The sequence below is a fragment of the Camellia sinensis genome, chromosome 5 (assembly GCF_055761805.1).
Source record: "Camellia sinensis isolate YWXY chromosome 5, ASM5576180v1, whole genome shotgun sequence".
NCBI classification, from domain to species: domain Eukaryota; kingdom Viridiplantae; phylum Streptophyta; class Magnoliopsida; order Ericales; family Theaceae; genus Camellia; species Camellia sinensis.
Genome location: NC_138965.1, coordinates 112877049 through 112896913, shown reverse-complemented (window position 1 = coordinate 112896913; position 19865 = coordinate 112877049). Strand labels below are relative to the sequence as shown.

General features: G+C 38.2%; 1 protein-coding gene and 1 pseudogene across 2 annotated transcripts in view; both read left to right on the top strand.

The window, feature by feature from the left end:
• The window catches only part of TTN1 (ARM repeat superfamily protein), a 29128-nt gene that overhangs the window by 1095 nt on the left and 8168 nt on the right, over window positions 1–19865 (top strand). Inside the window, exons 2-7 of the mRNA XM_028249992.2 lie at window positions 1951–2498; window positions 3271–3373; window positions 4852–5028; window positions 10583–10771; window positions 11803–11919; window positions 12115–12219. Of these exons, the coding sequence (XP_028105793.2) occupies window positions 1951–2498; window positions 3271–3373; window positions 4852–5028; window positions 10583–10771; window positions 11803–11919; window positions 12115–12219 (1239 nt within the window). The remainder of the gene's footprint in view (window positions 1–1950; window positions 2499–3270; window positions 3374–4851; window positions 5029–10582; window positions 10772–11802; window positions 11920–12114; window positions 12220–19865) is intronic.
• LOC145790807 (replication protein A 32 kDa subunit A pseudogene) lies at window positions 17515–19353 on the top strand (annotated as a pseudogene). The gene has a single exon (XR_014330025.1). The product of XR_014330025.1 is annotated as a replication protein A 32 kDa subunit A pseudogene (transcript).

The window sequence follows — 19865 nt, the reverse complement described above, 5'->3', positions numbered from 1 at the left end:
AAATATTGTTTACAGCTTAAAGAATTGTTTAGACTAGTTCTACCACTATATAAAAACACACTTGCAAAAGTACAGGGTTGTAACTTATATATATCTATATATTTAATACTAATAAGATAGTTGAGTGTTGATGATAGTTAACAAATTATATATATATATATATATATATCTATAAGGTACAAGTTGGTTCCAAAACAAATTTGTAACTATAAAATCACAGACCAAAATATGAAGTTCGGTTCGCCTATTTTAAGAACCGAGACCGAACTGTGCAGTGAGAAAATTAAACCAAGCGATTTGGTCTAGATCAGACTGGTTTGCAGCTTTTCAATTTTTATGCTTAGTCCTAACAAGAGCTGCTTATTTAAGCAATGTTTTGGATTCACTCAAGTGCGGACTAACGTGTTGAAACCTATGTTACATAGACTTGGATATAAGTATTGTGTGTGGGTGTGTGTTTAAGTGTCATATCTTCATAGACCTACATCTTATGATATTCACATATGCCATCCAAAACTTGAGTATGGATGTTATGAGGACACGTCTTAAACACGCGCGCGCGCACACACACACACATACACACATATATTGCATATTGTATTATATTATTAGATAGGACGCTGTAAATTGTTTTCAAATGTACTTCAAATTAAATTAAATTTAAGAAAAATAAGGAATTTATATCTCCCAATCATGTGACACGCCGTGTGAGTGTCTTCTTAAAATATCATACCAAATTAGAGGATTTGAGTGTCTAAATTGGGTACGAGTTTTGGACACAATCCCACAATCTTACATTTATCATATCCAATGGACACATGTACACTGGGGGAAGCAGAAAAGACATGTAACGCAAGTTCAAATTGCTATATCATATATATATTAGGATTGATTACAAAATGTCCATTGATTTTATACAATGGCCTAGCGTGGTTTTTTAGGTATCGAATCTAACATTATCACTAATCCAAAATTGTCTAGAAAAATAGTGTAAGAAAAGGAGAGAAATTGGTTGAATGATCAATGGTGGCAGCTTGGACTTCTATCCCAGTATATAAAAAAGCTTGTTTTCCTTGTTATTGGTCAAAGAGTACATAGATCTTGAACAAAAAATGTTTGCATCCTAAACTTGATGCATACCATCTATTATATGAGGATGCCTTCCTTTATGCAGGACTTACGAGTAGATGTGTGGATGAGTGGTCGATAACTCATGGGATGGTTGATGGTCTAGCTTTGTAGCTTTCACAGGATACATTCATTTGGAATAGATTGATCCAGAGTATGATTGAATAGTCAATAAGGAGAACTTTGTTGAGCATTTTTTGTTAGACTTATTTGTTACACGAACTCCTCAAAATAAATCAAATACCCGTGTCAGACACCTGACACTCGGACAAGGGTATGGGATATGTGTTGGCAATTTTTCAATGGATACTTCTTATATAATTGTATATGACACTATTATTATATATACATGTTGTATAATTACTATAAATGTCTTTTTGACATTGTAAGTTATATATAGTACCATTCTGTCTCGCATGCTTGATTAAAAATATAAAAATATGACATTTTTTTACTGAGTCTATGTACCTTTAAATTTATGATTTGATGAGTCTGACTTCTAGATATATGCCCACACTAGACACCCCTATCCGAGTCCATGTAACATATAAAACCATCTTATGAGGGGATTGAGAGTGTAGATGATCTTCACTTGGACATATTGATTACCAGTTTGTGAAACACTTAATATGGTTTGTTGAAACCCTTGATGAGCTTTAAGTTAATAGTATCTGTTGTTTTGCACTCTGTTCAGCTGTTCCATTTAAGATTAAAAAAAAAAAAAGAAGTTAATTTTTTCATCTTCCTTCTATCTTTACACATAGTTGATAGGAGGGAAATCATTAAACTAACATTTTGAAATTTTCTACTTTTGTTATGCAGGTGGATAAGTATCAGGAACAGGGTCAACTTCTGGAGCCTTACCTAGAAACCATAGTTTGTCCACTGATGTTCATTGTGCGGTCTAGAACCATTGAACTAGGGGTAGACTCAGATGAAGTTCTTGATATAATCAAGCCTATATGCATTATTTTATATTCTCTGGTCACAGTTTGTGGGTACAAAGCTGTTATCAAGTTCTTCCCACATCAGGTTTCTGATTTAGAACTCGCAGTATCTCTCTTAGAGAAATGCCATGTTGTAAATTCAGTAACATCACTGCGGCAAGAAAGTACAGGAGAGATGGAGGCAAAATGTGTGATATTATTGTGGCTTTCCATTCTTGTGTTAGTTCCTTTTGATATCTCCTCTGTGGATAGTAGTATTGTCAACAGCAATTCTCCTGGGGGTGATGAGTCACCCCCCTTGGTACAGAGGATATTAGGGTTCTCTAAAGATTACCTTTCAAATGCGGGTCCCATGCGCACCATATCTGGATTGCTGCTCTCAAGGCTTCTAACACGCCCTGATATGTTGAAGGCTTTTGTCAGGTTTTTCTCATCAAATATGTAGGCATTTACTTTTAACTGATAGGAATATAATGAATTATCATAAAGTCTATAATATGCAATTTTGGAAATATGAGGCATCGATATGGATATGTGATACACCAATATGGGCATGATACAAAAATGTGCTTATCGGTGTGAAAATGAAAATAAAAAAATTCTGATGTGTGATCGGTTGCTATTTTGAGTCAGTGTAACAACTTTGCGATCCTGCATTTTGTGACCGTAGTCTAAGAAGCATGACATGGATATATGAGATGACACTGATTCACTGCCACGGAAATTTTCAAAATATGTAAAACATGATACGGACATGTGTAAAATATATAACTTTATATATTTATTATATGTTATATATAAGGATAAATGATTATCATATGTCATATATATGAATATTTAAGTCAAATATAATAATTTTTAAAGTCTAAAAGGCCTTAGATGTGTTCGTGCTTCTTAGATTGTAGTTATTGAATAACGTTCATAGCTTGAGATCAATTGATGCACACACAGATATGTAAAGCAAGAAATATAGCCAATTCTGTGCTTAAGTTGTTTTACATTCAAATTCTCCCCTTACCCCCTATTTAATATAGGTTTCCCTATATAATTGATTTGGGAAAACATTGCAAATGAATATTTTGCTAGACTTCTTTACATGGGTGTTTTGTGAAGTGCTCGTAATTATAATTATTCTATGGTACTGCTTGAGCTAAAAAATTGTGCCCCCCCCCCCCCCCCCCCCTTTCCTTTTCAGCTTCACTGAATGGACACATGAAGTTCTATCTTCGATCACAGACAATGTTATGGATCACTTTCGGTTGCTTGGTGCTGTGGAAGCACTGGCTTCCATCTTCAAGGTTTGCTTTTGGTTTTCCATTGCATATTCTTTTACTCATCATGTGATTGTGCACGATGCTTCTCCATAGCTTATTCTCTCAGTAATTGTATATGAGTCCATTTGTCCACATGCATAGGCACATGGGCCGCTCAGATTGCTACCCTTGGGGTTGAGCTATGCCGGTTGAGGCTTATGCATGTGGTGCCTTACTCCTAGGCACTTGAGGACAATCTCCAAAGGCACTAAGTACACTTGCTGTCTCGTGCTTAGTCCCCCTCAATTTGTTCAAGTGACCTCCATCCGAGAGCAACATGGTGAGTGTACCAATGTATGCACTTATAATGATTTGATCCACGTGGAGGACGCTAAAGGAAATTGAGTGAGGCTAAGGAGAATATGGGTTTTAGCAATAAGAAATGACATGATTGACTTAAAATTTATTAAGGATATAACTTTAAATAGAATCAATCATAGAAAATAGATGCATGTAATCACGCCCAAGTAATTGGGACAAAGGCTAAGTTGAGTAGTAGAAGTAAATATATGAAAAAGATAAATATGTATTTCGTACTGTATGGAGTTGTTAGAAGTAAGTAATGCTTTCAAATTATGGAATGTTTCTAATTTAATAGAGAATATGTTTTGCAGAATTTTCTGGCACTTTTGAAGCTTCACTTGGAATTGTATTAGGTAATTCTAGACATAGGAGTGCAGCATAGAATTTTCATCCTCTTTTCTTTCTTCTTTATGTTCCACACTTTCAGCCCAAAAAACTCCAAAATCAGAGTTGTTTCGAGCCTTTTCATAGCCCTAAGAATCCTATTTCACAACTATAATCTCTTGCCCAAAATAACACAAAACTTAAAAGCATGGTTATTGTTTTTGTATTATTCACAACACTCAGATAGTCACCGAAAACTCCTCTTTTCTTGTTGAATTAAGCCTCAAGCCTTCAGCCCTTCTATGCATCAATACTAACCACCGAAATTCAATATTTTACCAACCTTCCAGCCGTAAGAATCAATTGAAAGAAGCTTTTAAAACCCACTCCTTACTGCTACCATATATTTACATTCGGGCTTAGTATTAGTAGGAGAGTGTTTTAAGGGGCCATTGTTTGGTGCAGTGGTTAAAACTCGGGCTATTAAGCTTGAGAACCTGGATTCTATTATGAGAACAGCTACTTTGTGCATATTATGCCAAAGGTTAGTATGTATCTAGTCTTCCTCTCCAGGCACCTGTCAAATTCAGGGACCGTTATTGGGAATTGGACTTTATTAGTAGAATTTTCCACATTTGTCCTATGTAAGAAATAGCAGGTTGGGGCTATGGTTAAATTGAGAAGCAGAGTCATCAAATTCTAGCAATGTGGCCAATCCACTGTTTTTCTTTCTTTCTTTTTTTCTTTTTGTTGCTTAGTAGTTACTCTATATATGTGAATTTCTATTTTAGATTAGTAATATTTGGATTACGTAAATACTTTTACTCCAAATGCAGGCTGGAAGCCGTAAACTGCTACTTGATGTGGTTCCTGTTTTGTGGAGTGACATATCTGTCTTGATGAAGTCCAGTACAGCAGCCCGTAGTCCTTTACTTCGCAAGTATCTGGTAAAACTAAGTCAGCGGATTGGGCTTACTTGCCTCCCTCATCGTTCACCATCCTGGCGTTATGTGGTAAGAAATGCTGAATTCTGTGTAATTGTGGTTTTGATGTTTATCTTTCTAGAATTTGATTTGTCTACCTTGGTCAAGTTTATTTTTCTGGTAAAGTACCAAAATATAATATTAAAACTGAAAATATTAATTCTTATGGGGTTCAAGAAAGTGTAAATTGTTGTATGTGTCTGCTAATTGATATATTTTTTCTCAAGAAGTTATATATAAAAAAGTTAATCACTAACAGAACATTAGAGGTTAATTTACAACCAAATTTTCTCTTTTCTTGACGTCTATTTGTCCTCAGCTATACTGCTCTTGTCCTTTAAGTGATAACAATAATTCACATTTGGGATTTTTTGTGTATGTGTTGGAGCATATGGCTTTTGTGATAAATGGAGGAAGTGCATCTGTCATTTTATATTCATGGTCAGATTCTTGGTATCAGTTAATGGCTTTCTAGCAAGTTTTTTCGGGAGCTATGATGGCTTGAAACAGGGAAATTCTCTTTTACTGTTGCTATTTAGTATAGAGTAGAGGTGTTGATCTGGACAAATGGTAGAAGGTATTAGGGAATCCATGAGTGGAGAAAATTATAGGTTATGCTGATTGTATCAACTAAAGATGTTTGAAGTGTTCATGGGTGATTACATGGTAACTTCCATCCGTTAAATGTAATTGAATTTTAATCATATTCTTCACATGCTTTTGTATTGTACATTTTAAAATAGATGTGTATACATGTTTATATGTATATATGGATGATTCATTGCTCTGAAACAAGAGGAGAAAATGAATGAAAGAGATGTAGCCCTTGGGCTTTCGTGTGTCGTGGAATTATGCATGGCCTGTAGCAAATAATTATGGTGTTCTTCTCTTTTTTTTTGTTTATAAAGTTTTGTTACTGTTTACAAAAGATCAGGATTGCAAATTAAAAGAAAAGAAAAGGAGTCAAAAATTTTTTTTTTTATAATTAAAAAATTATCCCCCCCCCTCCCCCCCCCCCCCAAAAAAAACCTTTTCATAAGGTGCTTTTGGTGGATTAAACGTGGGAAATATGATTGAAGTATTGGTTTTATTGGAATATGATGGTAATAAAGTCTATACAACAAAAGAATATGATATGTGACTGCGAGCAGCTGTAGGAGAAAATATTTTAACAAGTACAAGAAGTTTTAGTGATAATGTAGGGCTATAAACTGCCAAACAACATAATTTTCTGTAAAAATAAACTGATGAATATTATTGATTGATATGTTGATTGATTTCTTATATATCTTATATTACAAATCAGAGTGACTCATTATATAGGAGAGGGTTTGGGTAGTAGGTGAGGAGTAGGTGAGGGTAAATTGGTGGTAGGTGTAGGTAAAGGTGGTGGTAGGTGTAGGTAAATTCTAACAGCCCCCCTCAAACTTAAGGAGGTTTGACACAAACCAACTTGAGTTTGGAGAGAGTTACAAAACAGAAAAATAAACTGATAAATAAAATAAAACAGGATAGGAGACACGGTATGGTCGTGTCAGACCGTTGTAGCAGACAGTTTACGGGGTCATGTCGGACCGTTGTAGAAGACAGTTTATGGGGTCATGTCGGACCGTTGTAGAAGACAGTTTACGGAGTCTTGTCGGACCCATAAAGGAGCTAACCGGAATCAATGTCGGGACAGTTTGCAGAGTCTTGTCGGACCCTTGAAAAAGCTAACCGGAATCAAATGTCGGGACAGTTTATAGGGTCATGTCGGACCGTTGAAAAAGCTAACCGGTATCAATGTCGGGACAGTTTACAGAGTCTTGTCGGACCCATAAAGGAGCTAACCGGAATCAATGTCGGGACAGTTTACAGAGTCTTGTCGGACCCTTGAAAAAGCTAACCGGAATCAAATGTCGGGACAGTTTATAGGGTCATGTCGGACTGTTGGAAAAGTGGCACCCTCAAAAGGTGTGCCCAATTTTGTCAAAAGGCGTGCCCAATTCATCAAAAGACGAGCCATCAAAAGGCGCGCCAGACACGCGGCGATGCACGTGAGCGACAGTGCGCATGTCGGCCTCTTCGTCATGTTCTATATAAATCAATGCGGAGGCTGAGAGAACATGTGGAAAGCAAACCAGTCTGAAACCTCTGAAAATCCTTTGAAAAAACTCTTCCGTTTCTGAGAAAGAGATTCTGGAACACTCTGTTGCCATTCTGTAACCAACCCTTCTCTGAAACACTCAGCAACCCATAACATGGCCTCTTCTTCCCGTCCAGCTAACCAGAATATGGCCTCCTCTTCCCGTGGGCTGCTTACGCTCTTTCCAGAACTGAATGAGTCCACAAGAGAAATAACTGGTGTGGTGGCCAGTGAACCTCAACCAAACACCTCTGGTTCTGCTCCGTTGAACTTTCCGATGCGGTCGGTGGAGCAAAAAATGGCGGTGCAAACTGATATTGAGGCCAATCAGTATACTCTGAAGTCATGCGTGGAAACCATGACTGCGGTCACAAATTTGTCGCACCGGCTGCAGAGCAGGACAAATGAGGTGCAACAGTTAAACGCCCAGCTGGCTCTGCTCCAACGCATGTATAAGGATGCGCGAGCAGAGATAAGTGTGCTAAAGGCAGAAAACAAGGAGTTGAAGCGGAAGGCCACCGTGATGTTCCGATTCGGAGGTCCGCCATATGCTGCAGTGGAGGAGTATGGGGGAGTGAACGTGCTCGGTGGACAAGGAAACACGGAGGCAACACCGACAAGGGCCGTCCAAGACGGAGGCAAGAAGAAGAGACCGGCGGCAGAGTAGAGGAAAAAAAAAAAAAAAAAAAAAAATCCCACTGTGGGTGTGGTAGTTCGGCTGTTGTTGTTGTTTTTTTTTTTTTTTTTTTTTTGGTGTAAAATGGTGATCGGGGTGAGCCCCGACAGGAATAAAATGAGTTTGGTGTGCAGTTCGTCTTCTTGTGTTTTTTTTTTTTTTTTTTTTTTAATAATAATAATAATAAGAATAATAATAGATGAATGGTTTGAATGTGTAAGAATAATAATAATAAGAAAAATAATAAAAATAATGGGTCACGTGGGTTGCTTGGTGTGGTGTTGTCGGTTTCATTTCAAAAGAGGGAGTAAAATAAGAAAAAAGAAAAAGAAAGTTAAGTGGGTTTTCAAAAGTGGGCTAGTGGATAGAAAAGGGACCAGAGAGAGAGGGAGTGGATGTGTCGGCTATGTATAATAAAATAATAAAAGATTGTCAATCCCGTGGGTGTGTGTGGGTGAGTGTATCTGCTGTGAGTGCCATGTGCGCGTTTTTTTTTTTTTTTTTTTTTTTTTTTTTTTTAATGAAAATAAAATAAAATAAAATAAAGTGATAATGGACGATGCCAGCCATTAGAGTAATAAAATATGAAATAGTCAGGGATTTGGGTGTAGGGTGGCCCATGGATTTGGTAACACCAGCACATGGTTTGTGGGGATAAAATAAAAAAAAAAAGAAAGAAAGTTGGGTGTTGCAAAAAGAAAGAGGCATTTGTTGGAAGCCTGCTACCCAAGACCGAGGATCCAGAAATGAACCAGAGCCTAGAAAAAGAACTCCCTACTGCTGATACGGGAGATCAAACAGAAGAGGAAAAAGAAGAGGAAGAGCAAGAGGGTGCAGCCAAATCACTGATTAGAATCCCAACTTCTGAAATGCTGCAGGGTTTATCTGAAGATCACCAGGATATGACTAAGCAAGATGATAATGGAATCCAATTTGGTGTCATAGCCGAAGATAGTGAAGCAAATCAATCTATTGTAGATGAAGGGCTGCCTGCTGAAACCCTGGTTCAATCATCTGTTAGGGAGTCTCAGACCAACAACAATGTTGAAGACCAGAACCACCCAGACCATGAAGCTCAGAGCTTCAAAATCTCAGATTCCATAGATTCAGAAGATCAAACACATTGGGAGCTCAAAAATAGCAGCGAAGATGATAATGAAATGGAAGGGCAGCATTCAACCATGTCAGAAGCATGGTGGATGAAAAGGTTGATCTCAGGCATCAAATGGTGGATGAAAAGAAAAATTCAGAAGAATGGATGCTTGATTATGCACTACGACCGGCTGTTACCAAACTTGCCCCTGCACTGAAGAGAGAGAGATGGAGATGGGTATGTTGGAAGGAGAGAGAGAATTAGAAAATTTGGGTTTGTCCGGCGGACGGCCAAAGCGAGGCTGCCGTCCGCCGGTGAAACGGAATCACTAAGTTCTTAACCTTGCTCTGATACCATGTAAAAATAAACTGATGAATATTATTGATTGATATGTTGATTGATTTCTTATATATCTTATATTACAAATCAGAGTGACTCATTATATAGGAGAGGGTTTGGGTAGTAGGTGAGGAGTAGGTGAGGGTAAATTGGTGGTAGGTGTAGGTAAAGGTGGTGGTAGGTGTAGGTAAATTCTAACATTTTCCCACATAGAATAGTAGTAGTTTTGAACCAAGATTAAAACACTAATCTGTGATTCTTTCCCAAACTCAAAGAAAATGCTTTAATTTGGTAGTTTCTCAGATTTGGAAAGAAAGGTAAACAGCGGCTTAGAGCTAGTCTCTTGCATGATACACTGTGATAAAGGGATCAGATGGCGCTGCAGGGTCAGCTGCTCAAAACCTAAGCGACTAATTCTTCAGACCTTAGCTGGTGAGGAGCACTCAGCTCAAATTTGGATTTTCTTCTGAAAAAGTGTCACTTCTCTGCAGATCAATCCTCATTTAAACTAGTTCTCTTAACCCCACAGGACTTTAATACAAAAAGACCCCAAACTGAAGGACATCCAGCCAACTTGCGAAACACTCCCAAACACCAAATTATTTGTTTATAAGGATGAAGTTAAAATTGACAGGTAGAGACAAAAATGATAGAAACAAAATGAAGTTTTATTAATTAAATGAAAATTTTCAAGAGTAAAATTAAGTGATGGAGAAATTGCATTACTACGAGTCAAGAACATTCTAATTGGGTTGACACCTACAGACGTGCATATCATTTTGCATTATTCCACTCCAAAGTTTATACAAAAATTAATCTTCATTAAATTTATTTTTTTCTGTAGGAAAACGTTCACAAAAACATTGGAATTACTGAAAATTGGGTCAGGCCTCGGGCTGTGCCAGTTGGGTTGAGCCTCAGGCTTGGCCAGGCTTCAAAAACCTTTGCCCAGACCCTACTTGAGAGGGGTCTGGGCCAGTCTCAGTCCAACCTATGGACCTCGGACCAAATTTTCATGCCTAGAGGAAGTTTAATTTTGTACCAAGGTTGTGCCGCCTTTGCCACCTTTTTTTTTGTGAACAAAGGGAAAAAAAAAAGAAGAGAAAAAACGATGCTAGGGGAATTACTTGAATGATTCATTTAATTGTAGCATAGATTGTATCTCAGTTTGCGCTGTGCGGACACACATGTTTGTGTGTGTTAATCATCCTGTTTTTAGTATATTTTAATTTTCTGTCTTATATCATTTGCTTATCTGAACTTTCCTTTTAAGTCCTTGCAAGCTACTAAACTTCATATGAACTCCACTCTGATCATATACTTCTGCTGGACACTTATCCCTTCCATTTAGGGTAGACACAGCACACTTGGGGAGAATATTGCACCAGGTGTGTCAAGAAGAATTGATCAATGCAATCACAGTGCAAATGATGATTGCAATTCTAACAAAAATGCAGTCTGCCCGCAAGAGGAAGATATGGATGTTCCAGAGATTGTTGAAGAGATAATTGAGTTGTTGCTGTCAGGATTGAAAGATACGGTATGTTTAAAGGGTGAGATTCTATCATAATTTACTATAATTTTATGTATAATAAAGTACTTTGTATAATGAAGATATTGCGTAGATGCTGATGTTTTCTCCATGTTGCTAATGTTTTCTCTTTTTGTCATGTTGCATAATTAAACTATCGACCGACGTTTATATATGATTGCATAGTTGCTGCAACTAAAATTGCGACTTTGTCATACCATAGTTTTCTGAAACTGAAGTCATGACACTTTCATTTGGTGCCACTTTCCCTAGATCTCATGTCACCTAGTAGGAGGATATGATGGAGATATGGCTGAAAAGGAGTCTTACATATGGTCCATAAAATGCATTGACTTTCTTTTTTGAAAAACCTTCTGAGGTAACATGAAATGGTCTCCAATGCAGTTTTTTAATCACAAAGAAACCTTCATGGTCTAGTTTTTTCTATTTATAAAGTAAATTAATGCCCATTCTCATTTCACTGTGACATCCACACACTTTTTATTTTTTATTAATTAATTAATTAATTAATTTTTTTTTTTTATCTACAAACTGCCCCTCTCATGTTTTCTAATCCATAGAATGACCTCATCTAGGAATTCTTTAATTCCATGGAGGCCACTAATAATTCTAGTTACCTTTCTGTCTCTCTTATAGTATAGAAGTGTTTTTTGATATGTTATTCTCTATATGCAGTTTGATATAACATTCTTCAAATATAGTACCTAATTTAATTAATGAGTTTATCAATTATCTAAGAAATAAAATTTTAAAAAAATTTACTCTTTAAAATTATAAAAGAATTTACTCTTTAGTCTTAATATAGGATAGAAAAAATTTACTTGGTCCTCCTAGAGTAGAATCCTAAATCTGCCATTCCACAGGACCACAACTATCTTCAAATGTTTTTGAAGATAGTGGTGTCTTTAAAAATTTTTGGCTGAAGAATGAATGAAGTAAATGAATTATAATTAATTCTAGATCAGTCTTTTTGTTTGCAAATTTGACAGTTTTTTCTGCTGTAATTTATGATAATTCAGGACACTGTTGTGCGTTGGTCTGCGGCAAAAGGTATTGGTCGTGTAACTTCACATCTAACATATACGCTCTCAGATGAAGTCCTGTCATCTGTATTAGAGCTGTTTACGCCTGGTGAGGTATGCTAGTTCAGTTGGTCACGTTTTTTGCTTTTTGTTTCACAACATCATTGCTATGGCTATTTTTACAAGTTAGACCTTTGCGTCTCTGGGAATACCATGAGCAGTAATTCAGATGTGTCTTCACTTGCTTCATTATATATTCTTCTATCAGTTTCAGGGATTCAAGTATGCTGATTCTTTCTAATTTTCCAGGGAGATGGTTCATGGCACGGAGGTTGCTTAGCATTGGCTGAGCTGGCTCGTAGAGGATTGCTCTTGCCCATCAGTTTTCCTAAAGTTGTACCTGTCGTTGTAAAGGTTGTGCATTGTTTTCATGTTTACTAGTTGATGAATAGAATCTAAGAAGCATGGACACTTTTAAGAATGTGACATATCCGTGTCATGTCCGTGTCAGACACCGATACTCTTTGGACACTCTCAGGACACGTGTCCGACACTCTTCAAAACGTGTCCTATTTTTTAAAGACCTGGACACTCGTTGGATACTTGGAGGACACACGTGTCAATCGTTTAAACACACGTGTCTAACGATTAGACATATGTGAAACTAATTATAAGTTTGAATAAAATAACTTAAGATACAATAATAAAACAAAAATCATATAAATTTATAAAAATTAGTGTCATATTGCATTTTTTATTATCTTTGAATGATATATTCATATATATAACATATAATAAATATATAAAATTATATATTTCATGCGTGTCCCCCACGTGTCGTGTCCTGCATTTTTTGAAAATTAACGTGTCAGCGTGTCCGTGTCGTACTCATGTCGTGTCACGTATCCGTGTCCATGCTTCTTAGAATAGAATGTTTCTTAGGTGGTGTTTGATAAAATTGAAAATTGAAAACCGAAGATTAAAAATTAAGTATTGAAAACTGAATGTTGAATTTTTTAAGCTGAAAAGTTGTTTGATAAAAATTTAAGTGCTGAACTAAAAATAAATTATTTGATAGGTATAGGATCAAATTTGAAATTTATTATTTTCAAATCGTATATTTTAATTTTTGTATTGTAATGATAGTGGTAGTGGTGGTGATGATGGTATGATGGTGATGGTGATGGTGGTGGTGGTGGTGGTGATGATGGTGTAAGATTTTTGAATGTTTCTGTATATTCAATTGTGTACTAATACAAAGCATACATCTGATTATATAATAAACCTAACCCTAAGACTAAAAAGGAAACATTGCCATATATATACACTTAAAACACTGCCATATATGCACCTACACAATCTCTCAGAAGATGAAACCCTGCCATATATATAAACCTAACCTAATATTTTCACAGCCCCGCTCAAGCTCAAGCTTAAACTCAAACTCAAGGTGTTGTAGCAAAAAACACAGAGAGTTGCCAAGAAGAAACTGAAACCGACAAGTGGTGTGAGTCTTGGTAAAAAAGTCAGCAAGTTGCAAAGTTGAAGAGACGAAAGAAAGCGAGATAGAGCCAGAATACAGATGCTGACAGACAAAGTGACAATCAATCTCAATATGCTTTATTTGCTCATGGAAGACAGTGTTATGGATAATATGAATAGCACTACGATTATCACAATAGAGGGAGGTCGGAGAAGACTGAGGGACGCCCAAATCAGAGAGGAGACAACAAAGCCAGACAACTTCAGCAGTAGCGTGAGCCATAGCATGGTACTCAGTTTTGACAATAGAACGAGAAACAACAGTTTGTTTCTTATTTTTCCAAGAAATCAAGGAATCGCCAAGAAACGTACAAAAATAAAAAGTGGACTTACAATCTGTAACATCACCAGCCCAATCAACATCAGCATAAGCGACTAAAGCCAAGGAAGAAGTAGAGGGCAACAACAATCTTTGAAAGATAGTACCGCGAAGAATTCGAACTAAAGTAGTCCAATGTGTAGAACGAGGAGCAAAAACGAACTGACTAATCATATGAACAGCATAGGCAAGATTAGGACAAGTAACCGTCAGATAGACTAAGCAACCCACGAGCTCTCGATATGAAGTAGGATCAGTCAGAGGAACACCGTCGATAATATTAAGTTTCACATTAAGCTTAATGGGAGTATCAACAATCTTAGTGTTAGTAAGACCAGCACGGTGAATAACTTCATTAGCATACTTGGCCTGAGACAGTGAGTAGCCCTTGGGAGAAAAAGCTACCTCAATACCAAGAAAGTACTGTAATAGGCCCAAATCCTTCATTTCGAAGGTGCGGAAGAGATGTTGCTTGACCTCAAAGATAGCATAAGAATCAGAACCAATAATAATCATATCATCTACATACAGTAATAAGGCAACAAAACCAGCAGAGGTGTGGAGGAGAAATAAAGCAGAGTCCTGGGCAGAAGGATGAAATCCAAGCTCAGTAACAACAGTTGAAAAGCAATCATACTAAGCACAAGGAGATTGCTTCAGATCATATAGAGCACGCTGAAGACGACAAACCTATCTAGAGGAATGGGAAAGCCTAGGGAGAGGATGCAAAGGCGATGGAAAACAGGCTAATAATAGCGATAGCCTTTTTAAGTGAGACTGTAACCCAAAAAGACACATAGGATAGACCGGGCATTAAGTTTGGTCCTATTTTTACGGGGTAAAAGGATAAAAGAAATAGATCCAAACACATGAAGGAGGGAGTAATTAGAAAGTTGAAAAAACAGTGCCTCATAAGGAGATCGACTAGAAAAAAGAGGGTAGGCATACGGTTGAGAAGAAAAGCAGTAGTAAGAATTGCCCCACTCCAAAACGGAGCCGGAACGGAGGCAGAGAGAAAAAGAGACCTAGCTGTCTCAAGGAGATGACGGTGTTTACGCTTAGCTGGACCATTTTGGACTAGTGTATCAGTATAGGAAGTTTGGTGAATGGTACCCAAATTGGCTAAATATTCACAGAACTCAGTTTTAAAGTATTACCCGCCCAAGTCAGACTACAACAATTTAATAGTAGACCCAAACTATGTAGTGGCCATTGATTGAAAAGTACGGTATATCTAGTAGAAGTCAGACTTATGAGTCATAAGATAAACCCAAGTGTAACGGGTGCAGTCATCAACAAATGAAACATAATTTGCAGAATCTCCTTTAATGAGAACATGAGAAGGGCCCTAAACATCAGTATAAACTAAATAAAATGGTATATCAGATATAGAGGTACTTTTACGGAAAGGTAAGGCCGCCATTTTGGTAAGTTTACACCCCCGACATTTGGTAAGTTGATTAGGAGAAATTTTACCCAATATACCTGACTGAGCTAAAGGCCGTAAGCGGTCAGCAGGCAAATGTCCTAATCTGGAATGCCACAAATAGATAGGATTTGACAAAGAATCTAACTAAAAAGAGGAAAAGGCAGTTGGAGAGATAGTCATAGGTTCTAATACCATGTAAGATTTTTGAATGTTTCTGTATATTTAATTGTGTATTAATACAAAGAATATATCTGATTATATAGTAAACCTAACCCTAAGACTAAAAAGGAAACACTACCATATATATACACCTGTACAATCTCTTAGAAAAGGAAACACTGTCATATATATAAACCAAACCTAATATTCTCACAGATGGTAGCGGTAGCGTTGACGGTGGTGGTAGTAATGGAAACAATGATAGTGATAGTAAAATGATGGTGGTGTTTATAGCAACAATGACAATGGTGATGAAGAAGGTGGTGGTGGCAGTAGTGATGGTGGTGGTAATGGTAGCGGTGGTGATTGTGGTGGCAGTGGTGTGGTGGTGGTAGCAGTGATAGCGATGGTAGTAATAGTAGCGATGATGGCAGTAGTAGCAGTAGCAATGGTGGTGGTGGTTGCGGTGTTGGTGGCATAATGGTGGTGGTGGTTGTTGTGGTGGTGGTGTTGGTAATGAGTTTATAATAGTGTTTATCAATAGTTATTTTTAATATTTATAAATTTAGTCAGAATTAAGTAAGTTTCATACGACTTAAAATTTTCTAAAATTTTAGCCTACATTTTAAGAGGCACTTAAGTTTTTAAGTGATATCTGTTAAAATTGATATATTATTGATTGATATATTTATATTTATTACAATGATTCATGATTTCTATATATAGAAGAGGGTGAGTGTGTAGTAGGTAAGGAGTAGGTGAGGAGTAGGTGGAGAGTAGGTGAAGTAGGTGAGTGTGTAGTAGGTGGTAATGGTAGGTGTGTAGTAGGTGGATTTTAACAGCCCCCCGCAAACTCAAGGGGGATAGGAACTAACCAACTTGAGTTTGGAGAGAGGAACAAAACAAGAAAATACATAAAAATAAAAGAGGATAGGAGACACTGTATGGTCGTGTCAGACCATTGGTGAAGACACTGGATGGTGGTGTCATAACGTTGTAGAGGACACTGTATGGTGGTGTCATAACGTTGTAGAGGACACTGTATGGTGGTGTCATAACGGTGTAGAGGACACTGGATGGCGGTGTCAGACCGATGTAGAAGACAGTTTATGGGGTCATGTCGGACCGTTGTAGCAGACAATGTTGTGACAGTTGTTGTGACAGTTTACAGAGTCTTGCTGAACCCTTGTAGAAACTAACCGGAATCAATGTCGGGACAGTTTACAGAGTCTTGTCGGACCCATGAAGGAGCTAACCGGAATCAATGTCGGGACAGTTTACAGAGTCTTGTCGGACCCATGATGGAGCTAACCGGAATCAATGTCGGGACAGTTTACAGAGTCTTGTCGGACCCCTAAAAAGTCGCACCCTCAAAAGGTGTGCCCAATCTTTCAAAAAGGCGTGCCATAAAAAGGCGTGCCCAATCCATAAAAAGGCGTGCCATCAAAAGGCGTGCCATCAAAAGGCGCGCCATCAAAAGGCGCGCCCATGTTGTCGTCTAGTGCCGAGCGGCGCACGATACGCGTGTCTGCCTTGTCTATTTAACCAAGACGGAGGCTGAGGCTAAGGCTGAGGCGAAGACAAAAAAACTGTTAAAATCCTCTGAAAAACTCTTCCTTTTCTGAGAGAGATACTCTGTAACACTCTGTTGTCCAGAAAATGGCTTCGTCTTCCCGTGGTCTGCTCACTCTCTTTCCCGACCTCAATGAGTCAACAAGAGAGATAACTGGTGCGGTGGCCCGTGAATCTCAACCAAACACCTCTGGTTTTGTTCCGTTGAACTTTCCGATTCGGTCTGTGGAGCAAAAAATGGCGGTGCAAACTGATATTGAGGCCAATCAGTATACTTTGAAGTCATGTGTGGAAACCATGACGGCGGTCACAAACTTGTCGCAACGGCTGCAGAGTAGGACAAATGAGGTACAGCAGTTAAACGCCCAACTGGCTCTGCTCCAGCGCATGTATAAAGATGCGCGAGCAGAGATAAGTGTGCTAAAGGCGGAAAATAAGGAGCTGAAGTGGAAGGCCACTGTGATGTTCCGATTTGGAGGTCCGCCATATGCTGCAGTGGAGGAGCAGGGAGTAGTGATCGTGCCCAGTGGAGTGGGAAACACGGAGGCAACACCGTCAAGGGCCGCCCAGGACGGAGGCAAGAAGAAGAGACCGGCGGCAGAGTAGAGAAGAAAAAAATCCCGCCTGTGGAGGTAGTTGTGTTGGTTTGGTTTGGTTGTTTTTTTTTTTTTTTTTTTTGTGTGTAAAATTGTGATCGGGGTTGATCCCGGAGATGAATAAAATATGGGTGTTGTGCAAATTTGTAAATTGTTTGTTTGTTTGTTTTTTTTTTTTTTTTTTGGTATGGGAATAAAAATAAAATAAAATAAAAAGAGAATGGAAAAAGGATGATACTCACCAACTGAGTTGTAGAATATTGAAATATTGATGAAAAAGAAAGATAGAAAAAAATAAAAATAAAATAAAATAAAGGTTTGTGAAAAAATTATTATATAGATATATTGATGAATCAGTAGATATATAGATATAGGGTGAGTGAAGGATAATAGTGTGGGTAATATATTATAATAATAAAAGATATATATGCTTTGTCCCCTGAATCGGTAAAGATATGGTGAGTGGAGTGCAAAAGGTGAAGGAAGGGGTTGGAAAGTGGACAAAGTGGTGGATCCTTGAGTAGAGAGAGAGAAAAAGGGACCAGAGAGAGAGAGTGGGTTGATTAAAAAAAAGAATGTGGAGTTGAAAGTGGGTTCATTCATCAACTTCATGGCCTCAATGATGCAGAGAACCTGTCCCTTCTGTACTGTCTCCAACCTTAACAAGCGGTGGTTCACCAGGTGCTGGACTTTGGTAGAATGTCCTTGCCATGGGGCATTTAAGAGGTGGAAGGGATGAAATGTTCGCGAGTCAGTTTGATGGCAACTCTGCCTTCAGTGGCGGTGGATTTACGTCTTCCCAGTCAACCCAGGCCACCGATATCGGCTCCTCTCCTGCCAAAAATCGTAACGCTTACGGAGTAGTTCCGATTACAGTGAAGCAGATAAGCGAATCCGCTCACTCTGGCGACGAAAAATCCAATTACGTCGTTGATGGAGTCGACGTAGTCAATGTTACACTGATTGGTATGGTGTCTAAAAAGACTGAAAGGGTCACTGATGTTGCTTTCACTCTCGACGATGGAACAGGGCGAATTGATTGTAACCGATGGGTTAACGAAGCTTTTGATTCGAAGGAAATGGAAAACATACAAGATGGAATATATGTTCGTGTCAATGGGCTCAGAAAAAGTCTTCAAGGCAGAAGGCAATTAATTGCCTTTTCTGTTAGGCCTGTGACAAATTTTGATGAGATTTCCTTCCACTTCATTGAGTGCATACATTTCCATTTGCAAAATTCCAAAACAAAGCTGCAAGGTAACACCACAACCCAGCCTCAGCCTGCAAACCCAAACAGCTGCATTCAATGTCATCAATGGGGGTTCACATGCTGGCAACAAATTGGCAATGCAGGAGTTTATGATTCTTCCTGTTGGGGCTTCTTCTTTCACAGAAGCCATGAAGATGGGTGTAGAAGTATATCATCACTTGAAGGCGGTGAGGTTTAGGCCGGAAAGCGACCTGGTTTGGCGGCGGCGGAGCTGTGGAGATGGAACTGGAGTAGGAGGAAGAGGAGGAAACGCATTTTTCTGGGTTTCTCTCTCTCTCTCAGCAATGGATTTTAGAGAGAGAAGAAGAAGAGAGTGACTGAGAGAGTTCAGTATGCAGAGGGAAAGTGTGAATTGAAGCTTGAAGAAGAAGGGTTGTTCTTGTGATTGGAAAGAGTGGAACAAACTTGGTGGGTGTGTAGAGGTCCGGCGGGCAGCCAAGGCGAGCTGCCGCCCGCCGGTAAAGCAGAATTACTAGCTTCTTAACCTTGCTCTGATACCATGTTAAAATTGATATATTATTGATTGATATATTTATATTTATTACAATGATTCATGATTCCTATATATAGAAGAGGGTGAGTGTGTAGTAGGTAAGGAGTAGGTGAGGAGTAGGTGGAGAGTAGGTGAGTGTGTAGTAGGTGGTAGTGGTAGGTGTGTAGTAGGTGGATTTTAACAATATCAATTATGGGTATCAAATGGGCTTAATTTATTATTACTTAATACATTGAGTTTTAAGTGCTAAATCAGGTTATCAAACACCCCCTCTGAAGAAAATCGAGCTTAATGTTTACATTCACTGTTTAGGCTTTTGGACTATTGTAGTTTATGTTGGGTATGCTCAATAAATTAATTATTTTGCTTTGTAACAGTTTGATTTCACTCATCTTTTATATCCGAACTCTAGCCCTCTCTCTCTCTCTCCCCCCCCCCCCCCCCCCCCCTGCTTTTTCATTTGCTTGTGGGTGGCATTTCTGTGCCTGTGTGCAGTGTAAAATTATAACCTCTAGGTGTCAATTATCAACTTGAGCTCTGTCTTTTCTACTGTGTCTGTGTGAAATGGATTTTGGTTTGACTTGGGATTTGTATGTTTTGTTTATGTACTTCAGCTTAAATTGTAGAATTGCTAAATTTCATAGGACTGTTCATCACTGGTTGCTAATTGCTTTATGGTA